We start from the raw sequence: 17563 nt of genomic DNA on the forward strand, positions 1-17563 counted from the left end.
GTAGTTATGACAATGAAAATATTAGGTCACAGGCTCCTCCAACAGTGCAACACAATAAAACAGATAAAATATTACATCATTAAGTAAATGAAATAGAATATAATAGGAACAGAATATGATAGAAACTGTGCAGAATAGTCTATATACAGTCATTTGAATATTGATATATATTATATATGAGTTGCAAACAGATGAATGTTATGTATGCAGTGTTTCCCCTACCATTGTCTTGGCGGGGCGCTGCACACAGCAATGCAAAGCAGGAGTTCAGGTTTGACAAGTAAACACTGACCTCATGTAAACTCCAGCTGAGCTTTACACAACTCCAACAGGTGATCAGTCACATGACTAAAAACAGCAGTGTGTTGCATGGCTTTTATCTTCAGTGTTTGTCCTTGGTCTTTCAGTTGTTTTAAGGGGTCTTGCGGCACTATGAGGGGTATAAGAAGGTGTTTCAGGGGGATGCTATAGGAAACCAGAGGACTTTTAGGGGTCTCCACTTTCCACTTGTTCTTTCGATGTGGTTCCAGGTGTACTTTATTAAGGTATTTTAGGGACACTTGAGGTTGATTTAGGGGAGGAATAGAGGAAAACAGGGTCCAACAAAATCACAAGTTAGGGTTATTAAGGGTTCTTATGTTTGTTTCTCAAGGTTTTTTTAATTACACTGTATGTGAGGGATAGGGTTGAGGGTCTTTTTATTTATATAGTCTTTTGTGTCTACCATTAGAATTTGGGAGTCATATGTTGATCCTGCAGGGTCTTCTGGAGGATGAACGTTTAGTCACATAAAAACACCATTTAAAAATATAAAACAAAGTATTTAACATTTCCTTATTTATATCCTCCTTTATTACCTCATTGAGTGAACATAAAAACACAAGACAAGCGAATCGTTTGGAAAAATAAGTAGAAGAGAAAGAATAAAAGAAGAATTTTAGTTATGAATACAAGTAAACAAATGCACAAAAATGTCTCTGACAAACAGTCACTAAGAACGTACGAGAAGAACAAAGCGTTAACATTCATGAGACTAAAGAAACACAATTATCAAGTTTTTTAATATAACATGTTTACAGTGAATTCCACTTATTAAAACTCTTTTGTGTTTTCAATAACAATCGAACAGTGCATCACATTTTAAGGGCAAATAAGAAAAAACAAGTGCTGATGCCCATCACCCTAAGGTGATGGGCATCAGCACTTGTTTTTTCTTATATTTCTATATTACCATGCATTAATGAGTTGGATATTAAAGGTGGGGTAGGTAAGTTTGAGAAACCGGCTCGAGATACACTTTTTGTTATATTCCATGGAATGCTCTTAACATCCCGATAGCAATGAATATCTTAAGTGCTTTGACAAAAAGTCCATAAAAAATGTCATCTGTGGAAGCCGTAGTACTGTAAAAAGCACGACCAATCATTTTAGCCGGCCCGGCTAAAATAACTGGATGGCCTACCTGCCTGTCAGCCTTCCATCTGTGCACAAACTTATCTCGTGCCCTCATTGGTCATTTGCGCGTTCGTGTGTGTCCAAAATTACCTACCCCACCTTTAATTTACTTAATCTAAATGTAATAACATTTTCAATTATAATACCTTACATTTATGTCATTATGACCTAATTCTTCTTCTTGAGGTGATTGTGTCTAAATAAAGTTATCTGTCTGCTTCAACTTGCTGGTGTCTGTCTTGTCAGGCAGCTTTCCTTCAGCTCTGAAATTGACAGCTTTCCCGCGTATCGGTGGCGTGCAAAGTTGCCACGAGCGCTAGGGGCTCCAATTATTATTATTTTAAAAAAACATTTTTTTTAAAGTGCCGCCGCTATTTGTATATAGGGGAAACACTTTTTCACACACACACACACACACCTGAGTCACAGGCTGTATTCCTATTGTTTTCATTGTCTGACATTTGATATACCTGAGTACATTTATTCAGGTAAAATAATACCGCCGCCGCTATTTGTATATAGGGGAAACACTGCCCTTAATTCAAATTATACAATTTTGAGGGCATAAAGAGACGAAGAAAGAAATGTGCAAAAAGGTGTAAAATGTGTGCAGATTTAAAAAAGAAAGTGCTTCTTGTTTCAGAGTAACGTAAATATTATGTATCAGACTGATGTGAGGGAAGTTAACGAGAGTCTGATGAACCCGGCTTGTTTTCCTCCCTTGAGCTCAGAGCAGGTCCCGGCCGCGGCGCTCCTCTTTGCGGGCCAGCTCCGGGTTCTTGCTCCGGTTCTTCCTGTGTTTCGCTCTGAAACGAGTTTTCACTGACAGCAGCTCGCTGAGGCGCAGATTCTCCTGCACCCACCTCGAGCTGCTGGCCTCCTCCTCCTCCTCCTCCTCCTCCTCCTCCAGGGGGAAGAGCTGCTGCAGGGTGGAGGTCAGGTCGTCCAGAAGCTGCCTCTGCCGATCCTCCCCCGTCCTGTGGCTCTCTTGAGGGGGGATCTGGTGCACCACGGCCTGAATGGCTTCGAACAGCATCACACTGCAGGGGTTCTCCTTCAGGAAAGGCCTCTTCTCTCCCCCGTACCTCATCCTGTGCACCAGCTGGTGAACCAATGTCCCCTCAAACAACCTGAGGGATGGGTGGAGGTCAACTTAATATTTGTATTTCATTGCAAAAATGGTTTGGATACAACTAGAACATTAGGTGTGCCAAGAGAGGAGATGTAAATGGTCTACAAAGGCTAAACGCCTCCATTGGACTCCTTTGTTTACTACTGGAACATAGGAAAGTCTCACCTGGAGAGGGGGGGCTCAGGTAGGACTCACCTGGAGAGGGGGGGTCTCAGGTAGGACTAACCTGGAGAGGGGGGGCTCAGGTAGGACTAACCTGGAGAGGGGGGGCTGAGGAAGGACTCACCTGGAGAGGGGGGGGCTCAGGTAGCGGTAGGCCCAGCAGCTGGTTGAGCTGCAGGCTGGACTTCAAGCAGGACTGCCACTGGTTCAGAGAGTGAGACACCTGCAAGTCCAGCTTCTGTCTGGGGGGGGGGGCAGGGCTGAAACACACACACACACACACACACACACACACACACACACACACACACACACACACACACACACACACACACACACACACACACACACACACACACACACACACACACACACACACACCCCTGAGTCACAGGCTGTATTCCTATTTGTTTTCATTGTCTGACATTTGATATACCTGAGTACATTTATTCAGGTACAATTTTGAGGTACTTTTGATGCTTTATTTGTTGATTCCACTCCACTACATCTCTGAGGGAAACATTGTATTATTTTATCCCTCACAATCAATTCACAGCTTTATTTAATTTATTCAGAATTACATTTGAATTATCAAGAGAACGGTTTCACTGGAAATTGGGCGTGGCGGTATTAATGACAGGAACATCTTTTAATGTGTGTGTTTTTTTACCTCCCCTGAAGGCGTCTCCGGAGCTCAGCCCGAGCAGCAGAGCCTTCAGCACCTCCTCGTCTGCAGGAGGCTGGGCTCTCTGCAGCCAGAAGCAGGTGACACACACAGGGAGGCGCAGGGGGGGAGGCACGGGGGCCAGGTAGGCCTCAGGGACCCCCAGGGCCTCAAGGAGAACCTTCAGACGTAGAGAGGCGTCCGCCTGGGGGAGGAGGAAGAAATGTCCCCATTAAAAAACATTAACTGGCTAACAAGTGTCTAAATGACACGACTCAACGTCATCATGGCCAACATTAGCCACCTTTAGCTTAGCGGTGGTGACGTGAATTCATGTGACCGTGCTGTAGTTCCTTTATAGCCCAACATTAGCTTTTTACTTCAGAAATCTTAAAGTGGAGATTATCCTACTGAACTAAACGTGTAAGTATTATAAACGTTTGTTACAGACATTATTTTATGTCATAATCCAAAATCACATGGAGGTATCCCTTTGGACCAGGGAGATGATTCCTTCAGGGTCCAACACAGAAATAACACGACATCACTCCACCCCAGTATAAAGACATAAATACCAAATGTAAAGATGCACGAACCCACCTTATCCAGTGTTTGCAGTGAGAGCTGCAGAGAGCTTGCTGTGGAGGCGGTCTTCACGGGGATGAGCCTCAGCTGCAGCCCCTCCCTAACTCGCTCTATCACCTCCCTGCCCTCGCCCAGCAGCAGCCCGTACATCACCTGCCGCAGCGGCCTGGCGGTAAGGTGAGCGCTTGGTGCGGCGGCGAGATCCACAAAGACGCTGAAGCTCATCCTCTGCAGCAGCAGCACGTCCAGGATGACCGGCGGCAGCCTAGCCTGAATCAGAGGCAGCCGGGACCAGTCCGGGACACCAGCCACCTCCAGGGGGACAAAGTGAGGATACTTGTTAGAGGAGAAGGACTCACATCCTGTACTGGAGTTAAAGTAGAAGTACTCAGATCTTGTACTTGAGTCAAATAGAAGTACTCAGATCTTGTACTTGAGTAAAAGTAGAAGTACTCAGATCATGTATTTGAGTAAAGGTAGAAGTACTCAGATATTTTACTTTAGTAAAAGTAGAAGTACCAGAGTGTAGGAATACTCTGTTAGAGTAAAAGTCCTGCATTCAAAATGTTACTGAAGTAAAATTAGGAAAGTATGATCATCAACATATAGTTAAAGTAGCCAAAGTAAAAGTAATCATTGTGTAGATTGGTCCATTTCAGAATAATATACAGTATATGATATGTTTTATAATCTTTGATGCATTAAAGTGTTGTCAAAGCTGGTAAAGGTGCAGCTAGTTTTAATGACTTTGTATACTGCCCAACAGCTCTTCCCAGGTCCAAACAGCGCAGTAATCCCCAGATATGCATTATTTGGAAAAACTGTTTATTTGGCAAGAAACGGTCTATAAAGCTGATAGCAAAGTAATAGCTCTTGAACGGAAGTTGGAACACAAAATAAGGCACACAAAATGTGGAAGCGACCTATATCAGGTGAAGAATGGAGGTGAATATTGAATCTCTTTGGATGAAAGTTAAATGTTATATATTATCATTACTTCTGTGGAGAATGGAGGTGCTATCCCATGGATGAAGAACTTCTTGAGGGCGCTGGGAGGAAGTTGGTAGTCCTCCATCCCCAGATGCAAGCCCTTCATCACCTCTGCCTTTTTGTTGGGGCTCAGTTCTCCCATCAGCCCCAGCGCCGCCTCGAAGGCCTCCTGAGGCTTCTGGAAGTTCTGCAGCCAGTACAGCAGCCCCTCCATGTGGCCCGTGTTCCCGCCACCTGCCGGGGCGAACTGATTCCAGCTGACGCCCGCCTGCAGCCGGTGTGGCTTCACGCAGTCGTTCCCAGCCAGGGCGGCGAAGGCGGGCAGGAGCTGGCGCTGGATTTTAAAGAAGATGCAGAAGCTGGAGGTGTTGTAGCTCTTGCAGGGGATGTAGCTGTTGGAGCCCCTCCGCTCGACCGCCTCCCACTGGAAGTCTGAGAGGGGCAGTAGCCCCTCCGGAAGGTCGTAGATGTAGAAGTCGCTGTCTCCGGAAAGCACCGGGCACTGCCACTCCCGGGCCAGGGCGGCGATCTCCAGGTCAGTCTCTCCATAGCACTGAGCCACCTGGACGTCCAGCCGCCTCAGCGTCTGTCGGAACACCAGCTTCACCAGCATCGGTAGGATGTCCTTGCGCTGGCCGCCCTGTGCCGCTTGATTCGCCTGTTTGATATGACCCATTGCTCTTTTCTTCACGGTTTCATTCTTCTTTTCTGAGATGTCCAATCCACCGTCCAGCACTATGTAGGGCGTGATCTGACAGTCTCTGAGCACTTTAACAAACGTCTCAATAAGGGCCGCGAACGCAGCATACTCCCCGCCGTGATTCTGGTCCAGACCTGAGCAGTCAATAACAGGAAACACAAGGAACACATTGAACACAGCAATACGAAAGCTCTTTTCACACATGCTCTGCAAACCTTCTTTTCCTCTCAGGAAGTTTTCTAGCTGAGGAATTGACCCGGAAGTCTCTAAGCTGCAGCTATGATAAGAGAGTTCTTTATATGATAGGGAAGGAGCCTCAATGCTTCCTTTATTATCTCCTTTAGGGTACACCATCCTTTAGAAAAGGAGAGGAGATTATGCTGTCCCACAATTCCATGCACTAACCAAACGTAACCATTCACAGAAACAACCAAACACAGATCGTGTAAATTACGCTGCTTATTGAACCACATCTTATAACTAACTAAGGTTCCTAAGCAAAACGGACTATTCGACCGCAACCCAGGGTAGCAGTCGAATTGTCAGTTTTGCTTAGGAACCTTCCTAATGGAGTGAAATGACCTGGAAGAACCTCAGTGGCAGTCATGATAAGAGCCGTTCGAATTCTCTAGATGATAGGAAAGGAGGTTTCAAACTCCCTTTATAACCTCCTTTAGCTTAGGAAACACTGGACCTTCCTTTACAAAAGGAAAGGAGAAAATGGTGCCCCACAATGCCTTGCGGCCACAACATTTGCCGTCACACAACATTCAGTTCTCAGAAACAACCGATCGTGATCGGTACAGTTGTATGAAGGTTACGGTGCTTGTTAAGCATTTTACAACTTATGTGGTAACGTGCAAAAGTACTTTGTTTTGAATGTCCAACACTATAATAATCAAAAGGAGAAATATGAATGTTACTTTTTTACTGAAATGATCAAATAAAGTCAACATTTCATAGTGTTTACTGAGCTGTGTGGGGTTTCTTAAACTTTACACGTTTCAATGCTTTAATTTTTTTATTTCAATTCCAACCTTGGTCATGAAGAATATGTTTCTCTGTTGTCCACGTTCATAAAGCATAAAACAACACCATGAGAGCACGGTGCATAGTATCTAGATGCGTTTACAGTAGTCCGCCGTTCTTATTATACATCCATGTAGTGCGCTGTATAAAAAAATGTAGTTTCCCCAAAGCAGAAGCACATTTATGAGGTTCGCTGGCGCATCATAAATACGTCGACAGTGTAAGTGCGGTCGGATTCTCAAAGCACCGCAGTCTCTTTTCCTAAGTCCTTTTGAATTCTCCTATCCACTATTCCTTAACCCTGTGACGTTTCACACAGAGGTCAAGGAATAGTGGATAGGAAAAGACGATAGGAGCACATTTTTGGACAATTCGACTGCTACCCAGGGGACACTAAAAAGTGACGCACACAGCAGGGAGACCAGGGGCCACTAATGTGACTACCTGATTTGCATGTTTGCCCGATTTGCACTGCACAAGTGCAAATCTTTCTGCCATATTGGACAGCTACATACGGCAATCCAAACAGGACATTTGATGTCCGTACTGATCTAATAACAGAGCTTTGTTCTTGAATCAACTTTTTTTATGAAAAGTAATTTCCCTTTTCCAAGAATCTCAACAGAAAAGGTTTGTCCAGACATACATTTCTAATGTTAAATAAATGAAAAACAATTCACAGTTAAGAATTAGATATTAATTATGAATGCCATAAATGATTGCACACATTAGGCGCTTTCACACCGGAGTACTTTTCCCGGTATAGTTCCGATAGTTCTTGAAATTTTGCATTCACACCAAAAATATCAGGAACTAGAACTTAGTTCATGAGAACCTTTTCACCCCCTTTTTAGTCCCTGCTAGAGAGCAGGTACTTTCATGGGAGAAAAAGGTTCCCATTTCTGATTGGCTGGGCGGATTGCAAACCACGCCCCGTAAAACTCGGAAAAGTTTTGTGAAGCCGCCATTTTATTTGCTGGCATTAGCATTATTAGCATTAGCATTAGCCCAGCGCACCAACGGAGAGAGACTAACTTATGGCAACACAAAAAAAAACATGGAAGCGGTGGAGTGATGAGGAGGTGTCGGCGTTCTGGCGATTTACTCGGAAGGCTTCAGTAGAAGCAGCTGGGAGTCCCAGCAGCTTCTACTGAAGCCAGTCCCCAACTCCGGGGACTTCCGGCCGGGGACTTCGGGTGGCAGTATACGACGTGAAGTTGTTTGCGGCCTGCCAGTAAACCCAAAGCAGAAGAAGAAGAAGTGACGTCAGCGGCTTCATTTGCCTAATCCTCCCTCAGGAACTTATTCCGGTGTGAACGCGATCTGCTCTGAAACAACTAATTTGTATGGGCTCAGAACAGTCTCATAATACACACATGCACACCGAAGGATTCACACTTGTATTTCATGATCCGCAAAAGGATTCACACTTGTATTTCCGGATCCACACTTGTGTTTTTTAATGCACACACAAATGTGTTCCGTTGCATATACATGTAAATAAAATCTAAATACAGAAAAAAGTTTTACATATGTATTTTTGATCCACACATATTTGTTTTCCGTTTAAAACCGCTGCACCTGCAAACACAACCCGCTTTCTGTGCATGGATCGCTGTGCAATCGTGTGTGGGTTTTTTGAGACTCCCCTGACGGTCACCCGATTCGTACTTGTAATTGTTTCTATCTATAGCCAATCATATGTCTCCTCCATTCTAAGCCAATCACATGAGCGCGCCCCCACGAGGGTATGATTTCTTGCGTTCATGACGGAGCGCTTCATGTACGCATTTTGCGCTGTCTGGAGTTGACAGGTCCATGGAGCCTGCCTGCAGGCGCTAATCTCAGGACACCTCCACTCTCAGTACTACTTTGCCACTTTCTGAACAGGAAATGCACGCAAATACAATCTTTTATATTATTAAGGTACAGCACCACTTTCCGAACCATTAATGAATGCTTGTGTACACAAAAACGGCAGGCAAAACCGTTTTAAATGTGTGTTTCCTGTATGGCGAATACAGCTGCTTTATTTATGTCTGTATGAAGTTGTTGTGAGTGTGGAGGGAGCAGCTACAGGTTAGCTTAGCCTAATCGATCAGTGGCCTGTACTACGAAGCCAGTTCAACAGACCCTGGATATCTCTGAGTTATCTAGCTTAACTAACCCTAACAAGCGAGATCCCGCTAAGCGGTCCTACGACCATACTTGCCAACCTTTGGGTTGAGCATTTCAAGCGGTTAGAACTGTTAGCGCCGGAGCCTCGCAGCGGGGAAACAGACTTTTACAGATTAAAAGAATATCTACACATGCTTATTGTAGTTGTAAGTGCAATGCCTTGCTGCCTGTAGCACCATCCTAGATGGAGCATATGTGTGGGCTGGACCTGTATTTTACAGGAAAGGAGTGAGCAGAGGGTAGAGTTGTCCATTCTTGTTCTGTTTTCTGTGACTATCTTCCTCACCATGCTGAACACCCTCTCAGACTTTCAGTTGCGCTTGCTACTAAAGAGACGCGCTACCATGGAAACCAAACAATGGTGTACCTGTATTAAAGTCAGAGTGGAAACGGTCGTGAGTAAATCTGATTTTGTCAGAATGCGGGAGAATTATGACCCCGGGAGGAAACCGGGAGAGGGCAATGAAATCGGGAGTCTCCCGCGGGAGGGTTGGCAAGTATGCCTACGACGCTGGTTATCAACTCGGTAAATCAACCCAGGGTTTCTCTGTACAGCTGTACTTCATGAATGAAAAGTAAACTATAATAAACAAATATGAAGTTAAACTTTAAACATCCATGACTTAAACACTTAATCCAGGATAAAGCAACATAGCTGCACCTGCAAGCTGAATACAGAACAGCTGGTACAAAAAAACGAGTGTTTGATTGCGTACATTAACAGGTTTATGATATCACTGCCCCATCTAAGACACGAGTGGATCTGACTTTAATTACATTTGACTCAATTATTTCGTCAATTTAATGTGTACACTTCGGCATACAGTATGTAACTATAACCCCTAGATTCCACCGGGTCCGTCTGCGTCGCGTTACGGCTGCGCCGCGGCGTTCTCAAAGATCGTGGCCACTCTAGTCAATGGGTGCTATTCCACCAGACCAGCCTGTCCTCCTACAAAAAACGACCATATAGGTCGATTGTTCAAGCCCTTATTACGACCCAGAGACACGTTTTAAAGTGTATGTTGTTTCTTACATGACCACTAGAGGTGCTCTAGTTGTCGTGTAAGAAACAACATGCTTGATTGCAAACGCTCCGGAGGGACGTTTATTCACAAATAACCCTCTCTGGAAAATCCTAAATTGTGGAATAGTTTGGCCATTAAAATGCTTTTTGATTCGATTTCTAGCGAGAAGTGTATATTGTACTCTTAGAATCCACGTCCAGTCGATGTGTAGGATCTATAGTTTGATAGATATTACGAAGATGATTTGAGGTCTCGCCAGGATAACGTGTATATGCGGCATGGTGTTATCATACATTTTGCAGACCCTATCCCTCCGTAGTCTTTCAAGTAGGAGGAGAAATGCCAGCGTTCTCCTCCGGTTTACAGGCACTGTGTAAATTATATATATAGAATAATTATGATGATGAATGCATTTTCTTACCACTAAAATACAGCAACACATCTTTGATTCATGTCGTTTAGAACTGGGATATTACAATTATTATTAACTTTGTCTGTACAAAGTAGCCTGTCCAGGAAATATGCCCAAATCAACAAAAACTGCGAGCCGGCAGGCAAGACGCTCCGCTTCTGAAATGCTTCTGAAATGCTTCTGAAACGCGCCCGGTAGGGTATGACGCCGGAGGAGGCCGGACCAAAACCGCGGCGCAGCCGTGACGCGACGCAGACGGACCCGGTGGAATCTAGGGGTAAGTGTTGCACGGCCAGATACGGCTCGAGAAGCTGACTCAGATGAATGAGGCGAGTAAACACAGCTGACAGCCGCCGTGATTATTCGCATTGCGTCCGGTGTGAACACACCATTATTACAAGTATTATATAATTACAAAATAAAATCGCCACTCTCAGTACAGCGCCACTTTCCGAACAAGAAATGCACGCAAATACAATATTTTATATTATTATTATTATTATTATTATTATTATTATTAATACTAATATATATATATAAATAAAGACATCTTGTATTTTAGTTACACCCGCTATTGATTAATTGTTTCAACATTGGACCTTGACACCGACCACATAGCTAGAGTGAAATAATATAATCGAAAACATTAAGCCTCTTTGATTTAATAATCGGAGATGAAACCTCTCTGCCATCTCATATAACACACACTTCCTTATTTATCTTTGAATAATAATAACGTAAAAATAAAGACGACAATACTATGGTCCTTCGGTACTGAGATTAGCGCCTGCAGGCAGGCAGGCTCCATGGACCTGTCAGCTCCGGACAGCGCAAAATGCGTATATGAAGTGCTACGTCATGAACGCAATAAATCATACCCTCGTGGGGGCGCGCTCATGTGATTGGCTTAGAATGGAGGAGACATCTGATTGGCTATAGATAGAAACAATTACAAGTACGAATCGGGTGACCGGTCAGGGGAAGTCTCAAAAAACCGAATGCACAGCGATCCATGCACAGAAAGCGGGTTGTGTTTGCAGGTGCAGTGGTTTCAAACGGAAAACAAATATGTGTGGATCAAAAATACATATGCAAAACATTTTTCTGTATTTGGATTTTATTTACATGTATGTGTGCATTGAAAAACACAGGTGTGGATCCGGAAATACAAGTGTGACTCCTTTTTATGTATTTATTGTCAAAGCATTTAATGTATTCATTGCTATCGGGATGTTAAGAGCATTCCATGGAATATTACAAAAAGTGTTTCTGAAGTGAATTACCTACCCCACCTTTAAATCAGACTTTAGTTACACCTGGAGTAAATTCACAAGCTACCCTGCAGTATACAAAGTCATTCAAACTAGCTGCACCTTTACCAGCTTTGATAACACTTTAATGATCAATAATTATAAAACATATATTATTCTGAAATGGAACAATCTGCACAATGACTACTATATTTTGATGATAATACTTTTCTACTTTTACTTGAGTAACATTTTGAATGCAGGACTTTTACTGTAACAAAGTATTCCTACACTCTGGTACTTCTGCTTTTACTCAAGTACAAGATCTGAGTACTTCTACTTTTACTCAAGTACAATATTTGAGTACTGTTCTGTGTACTGCAGTACTCACCTGAGTTGAAGTACAGCCAGTGGTAGAGGTTGCTGCCGTCGATCAGCAGCCGGCAGTGAGAGAGGCGGCGATCCCGGTAGATGCTCCGGTGTTTCTTCAGCAGAGTGGTCAGGCCTTGGACTCCCATCCTGGGCAGAGAGTTACGGAGGAGCCGGTGGGGGGGATCCGCTCTCATAGGAGCTGCTGCACCTCAACCCTCCCTTAAGTTTCACTTTCCTCACATCACAGCAGCTCCCAGTCTCTGCCTTCTCTCCACCGTGTTAAGCCATTATTTAAAAATATTTAGTCTTTATTTTGAGAAATTAAGTCATTCTTGAGATATTAAGTAATTATTTTGTAATATTAAGTAATTATTTTGTAATATTAAGTAATTATTTTGTAATATTAAGTCATTATTTGTAATATAAAGTCTTTATTTTGTAATATAAAGTCTTTATTTTGTAATATACAGTTTTATTTTGTAATATAAAGTCTCTATTTTGTATTATTAATTAATTATTTTTTAGATATTAACTCATGTTATTTAAAAAGTTCCTAATTTAAATGACTTACCTGCCTCCCATGACTGCGGTCAAGCCAGCCTCCACTTCGGAAAACACAGTCAAGCCAGCCCGCACGTTGTATTGCGGTGCGCGAATATCCTATGCCTTAAAAGGCCTGGAAAAACTGCCTTCAAAATAAAAGCGCTTACTCGGTCAATAACAAATACACCTAAAAAACATACCAAACATATTCATATATACTGGAGCTTAAATTAAGAAATATGTACTATATAATGTGATCAATAATTATTTTAAACAAACTACGTATAACTACCACATTATAACTGAGTGAATGTAAAACTTAAGGAGTTTCAAAATAAAATACTTTTGAAATCTCATATATGGGCTATCGTCCATCTGTTTTTAGATAAGAATAAAACAAAAACTCTCCAGTATCAAAGACTAATATCAATCCAGGGTGATAGCAGGACACCCAAACTAGTCACTCAGAGGAAATCGGGACAATCTGATAAAGAGTTTCAAAAATAAAAGACATTTGAAGTCTCATATATGAGCTATCATCCCTCTGTTTTTAGATAAGAATAAAACAAAAACTCACCAGTATCGAATACTTATTTCACTCCAGGGTGATAGCAGGACACCCCACAAACTATACATCAGATTGTCCTGATTTTCTCTGAGTGACTAGATGGGGTGTCCTGCTATCACCCTGAAGTGAAATAAGTATTTGATACTGGAGAGTTTTTGTTTTATTCTTATCTAAAAACAGAGGGATGATAGCTCATATATGAGACTTCAAAGGTCTTATTTTGAAACTCTACATCAGATTATCCTGATATTATCTAAATGACTAGTTGGGGTGTGCTGCTATCACCCTGGAGTGAAATAAGTGTTTGCTAATTGACAGTTTTTGTTTTATTCTTATCTAAAAACAGATGGACGATAGCCCATATATGAGATTTCAAAAGTATTTTATTTTGAAACTCCTTAAGTTTTACATTCACTCAGTTATAATGTGGTAGTTATACGTAGTTTGTTTAAAATAATTATTGATCACATTAAATAGTACATATTTCTTAATTTAAAGGTGGGGTAGGTAATTTTGGAGAAACCAGCTCGAGTGCGCTAGAATTTGAAAATACACAACCGGAAAAAATCTGCCACTTCCTTACAGAGCCCCTCCTCCAACACACACGAACGCGCACATGACCAATGAGGGCACGAGATAAGTCTGTGCACAGATGGAAGGCTGACCGGCAGGTAGGCCATCCAGATATTTTAGCTGGTACTACGGCTTCCACAGATGACATTTTTTATGAATTTTTTGTCAAAGCATTTCATATATTCATTGCTATCGGGATGTTAAGAGCATTCCATGGAATATAACAAAAAGTGTATCTTGAGCCGGTTTCTCAAACTTACCTACCCCACCTTTAAGCTCCAGTATGTATATGTTTGGCATGTTTTTTAGGTGTATTTGTTATTGACCGAGTAAGCGCTTTTATTTTGAAGGCAGTTTTTCCAGGCCTCTACCGTAATGCATAGGATATGTCCCCTCAAACAACCTGAGGGATGGGTGGAGGTCAACTTAATATTTGTATTTCATTGCAAAAATGGTTTGGATACAACTAGAACATTAGGTGTGCCAAGAGAGGAGATGTAAATGGTCTACAAAGGCTAAACGCCTCCATTGGACTCCTTTGTTTACTACTGGAACATAGGAAAGTCTCACCTGGAGAGGGGGGGGCTCAGGTAGTACTCACCTGGAGAGGGGGGATTCAGGTAGGACTCACCTGGAGAGGGGGGGGCTCAGGTAGCGGTCGGCCCAGCAGTTGGTTGAGCTGCAGGCTGGACTTCAGGCAGGACTGCCACTGGTTCAGAGAGTGAGACACCTGCATGTCCAGCTTCTGTCTGGGGGGGGGGGCAGGGCTGAAACACACACACACACACACAAACACACACACACACACACACACACACACACACACACACACACACACACACACACACCTCTGAGTCACAGGCTGTATTCCTATTTGTTTTCATTGTCTGACATTTGATATACCTGAGTACATTTATTCAGGTACAATTTTGAGGTACTTTTGATGCTTTATTTGTTGATTCCACTCCACTCCATCTCTGAGGGAAACATAGGAAAGTCTCACCTGAGGGGGGGATCAGTAGGACTAACCTGGAGAGGGGGGGCTCAGGTAGGACTCACCTGGAGAGGGGGGGCTCAGGTACTGTGCGGACTGAGGCTGGAAAAAGGAGTCTTTTTTATTATGGTCCTTGGTCTTGGAATGACCTTCAATCAAGCCTAAAACTGATGGCACTTGTCTCTATAGCATGTTTTAAATTGAAGTTGTCTGAAGTCCTCACCACCAGCTGCTCTTGCAGTAACAAGGAGTGTACTTTTCTTACTGTCCTAATGTGCACAATTTAGTGACTGCTTTTTCGTCTTTCGTTTTCTTAGTTATGTTCTCTGTATTTTATATGTTTGTGTTATGTGTTATGTGTAACGTTGCTGCCTTCTTGGCCAGGTCAGCATTGAAAATGATATTTTATCTCAATGTTTTTATCTGGTTAAATAAAGGTTAAATAAAAAATAAATAAAAAAAGGTAGGACTCACCTGGAGAGGGGGGGCTCAGGTAGCGGTCGGCCCAGCAGCTGGTTGAGCTGCAGGCTGGACTTCAGGCAAGACTGAGAGTGAGACACCTGCATGTCCAGCTTCTGTCTGGGGGGGGGGGGGGGGGGGGGGGGGGGGGGGGGGGTGATGATCTAACTTGAAGTGTGTGTTTTGTTCCGCTCATCGCTCCATCACAGCGGGCAGAGCTTATCATGCAGAGCTGCGGTCTCCTCTCCTGTCCGATTAGACTTCACTCGCGCTTATGTCCATATCGATCAAATCTAGCTGGAAGTTCCTGCTGGGTGCACTGTCCTGCGAGATACCGGGACCTGGCTCGAAACACTGGGGCTATTGCGTCATCGTTAGCAGGAAATTATCGTTATAGAGGGCGTAATCACGGAGCCGTTTGACCCCCCAGAGCGCTTCGTCCACAGATCTACCCACCTTGGGACCCGGTATCGTTATCGTTTTCTGCGTTTCCATGTCGGCCTCGTGTGGCCGAACCGTCTATCTGATAGAGAACTGTAGCAGATACGACCGTTATCGTACTCGTGTGGCTGCAGCCTAAATGACACGACTCAAAGCAGCAGGCAGCAGCAATCTGCACTCTGCGCAGCCTGCGCTGCTGGCTTCCTCCAAGTTTACAGTAAAACAAACTGGTGGTGTGACCAATGGCCATTTACAATTATTAATACTATTACTATTATTAGCATTAGTCTATAATTTGGTTGAAACTAAGCCAGGAAACATAAATAATAATAAAAAAATATATAAATAAAAGCGAATTTTAAAAATAATTTTCGATTATGGAGACTGTAACGAATATTCGAAAAATCGAATAATCGCTGGCATCCCTATTCTGCAGCAGCAGCACGTCCAGGATGACCGGCGGCAGCCAGGCTTGAATCAGAGGCAGCCGGGACCAGTCCGGGACACCAGCCACCTCCAGGGGGACAAAGTGAGGATACTTGTTAGAGGAGAAGGACTCACATCCCAACCCAGTCTCACGGCATTTCGTGTTATAGTCACGAAATTAATCGATTGATTCGTGTTCACCAACACGATTTTCCCATTTTTTTCGTGTCACACAACGATTTTAAAAGCAATGTAAATAATAACAAATTAGAAGGAAAAAAAGATTTTAAAAATACAGATTTCAGTATTCTGAGGCTCTGAGCTCCATTTTTTTTCCTCCCGGACGGCAAAAAAAGTCCGACATTATACCATTTAAAATAAAAACAATAATCGTGGCTTGATATTGAGTAAGAAAATGTTTTTATGAACCACACAGCTTCTGGTCTTCCAAGACCCGACCGGACAAAAAGACGTGGTGCAGGCACTACCAATAGAAATACTTATGTCAACGAAGCACAGCTCTGCAAACTGTTTGTGTTTGTTGTACAATGTGTAGGTGTGAAATTGCTCCTTTCTGCAGTCATCGCCTATCGGCCAATATATGCACTGCAGTTTGTGGCACTTCCGTATTGGCGTCCCGGCTCTTCCCCAGAGTTTGCCGCTTGGTAGAGACGCAGTCAGTGTGTTTTACTGGAGCCTCAGTTCGATAAGAGATTATTTTCTGAGTTCTTTAACTTAGGTACTCTCTCTCAAAATGGTAATGTGCATTATGTTTTAATTATACTTCTTATCATTCAGAAGCTTTTTGTGTGTGTTTATGTTTTACTGAGTGCTTATAGGCTATTTCCATCCCAGTATTCAGTTAACTATTTATTTTCTGTGCACATTACATAGACTAGCTAATATTCTACCTACAGTACTGCTTGGGACTTTGAGTCTTCAACATGTCCAATTAGGGATGGGTATCGTTAAGGTTTTAACGGTACTACTACTTTTATCGATACCGCTTATCGGTCCGGTCTTTTAACGGTACTCTTATCGGTTCTTTTGGAGAGAAAAATGAGGTAAACTAACTATATGTTGTATGTCAGGGACGACGGATGGAAATTAGCTCAAAGCTAAAATCCAGCATATTTACACTTGAAGCTAGGGTGACCAGATGTCCCGCTTTGCGCGGGACTGCACAGCATTTTCACGACTTTTGGTGCGTCCCGCAAATTGAGACGATGTCCCGCATATTTCATTTTGATTGGCCAAAAGGCTTTTCTGCCATTATGATTATGTTTTAAACGGCATTATGTAAGTTGCGCTGACAGGCGACAGAGGTCCACAGTGACCACACCCCAACCACCCCACCACCACCCAAACCCCCCCCCCCACACACCCCCCCCCCCCCCCCCCCCCCCCCCCCCCCCCCCCCCCCCCCCCCCCCCCCCCCCCCGTTGACAGTTCATGCGTCAACATTACATTTACATGTCCCACATTGTCCCACACAAATATACTCTCTGTCCCACTTGTGGCTTTCTGTCACCTGGTCACCCTACTTGAAGCATTATTTGTCTAAAGTGTTCATTAATGTGCATTGTCCCTATTCAAATAAAC

The 17563-nt window shown here is 43.3% G+C and overlaps 1 protein-coding gene across 1 annotated transcript; it reads right to left on the bottom strand.

Annotated features, from left to right (window-relative positions):
* Positions 1 to 1519: 1519 nt before the first annotated feature.
* Positions 1520 to 14409, bottom strand: LOC117481025 (protein asteroid homolog 1-like). Its single transcript, XM_034128476.1, has 9 exons — positions 14273 to 14409; positions 12529 to 12646; positions 11977 to 12221; positions 4996 to 5822; positions 4014 to 4310; positions 3394 to 3618; positions 2890 to 2987; positions 2783 to 2797; positions 1520 to 2585 (listed from the first exon to the last, which is right to left on the bottom strand). Exons 3-9 carry the CDS (start codon positions 12149 to 12151, stop codon positions 2183 to 2185), a joined length of 2040 nt encoding a protein of 679 aa, XP_033984367.1. The 5' UTR covers positions 12152 to 12221; positions 12529 to 12646; positions 14273 to 14409; the 3' UTR covers positions 1520 to 2182.
* Between the last annotated feature and the right edge of the window lie 3154 nt (positions 14410 to 17563).

This window comes from Trematomus bernacchii, unplaced genomic scaffold (genome assembly GCF_902827165.1).
Source record: "Trematomus bernacchii unplaced genomic scaffold, fTreBer1.1, whole genome shotgun sequence".
In the NCBI taxonomy this organism is placed as follows: domain Eukaryota; kingdom Metazoa; phylum Chordata; class Actinopteri; order Perciformes; family Nototheniidae; genus Trematomus; species Trematomus bernacchii.

Bases quoted from the DNA above. Each gene is read 5' to 3' on its own strand.
- LOC117481025 (XM_034128476.1), bottom strand. From the start codon at position 12,151: ATGAGAGCGGATCCCCCCCACCGGCTCCTCCGTAACTCTCTGCCCAGG. The intron at 4,311-4,995 runs GTAATGATAATA...GTCCCCCTGGAG, and splicing joins CACCTCCATTCTCCACAGAA to GTGGCTGGTGTCCCGGACTG. The intron at 2,988-3,393 runs GTTCCTGTCATT...CCCCCCAGACAG, and splicing joins AAACACACACATTAAAAGAT to AAGCTGGACTTGCAGGTGTC.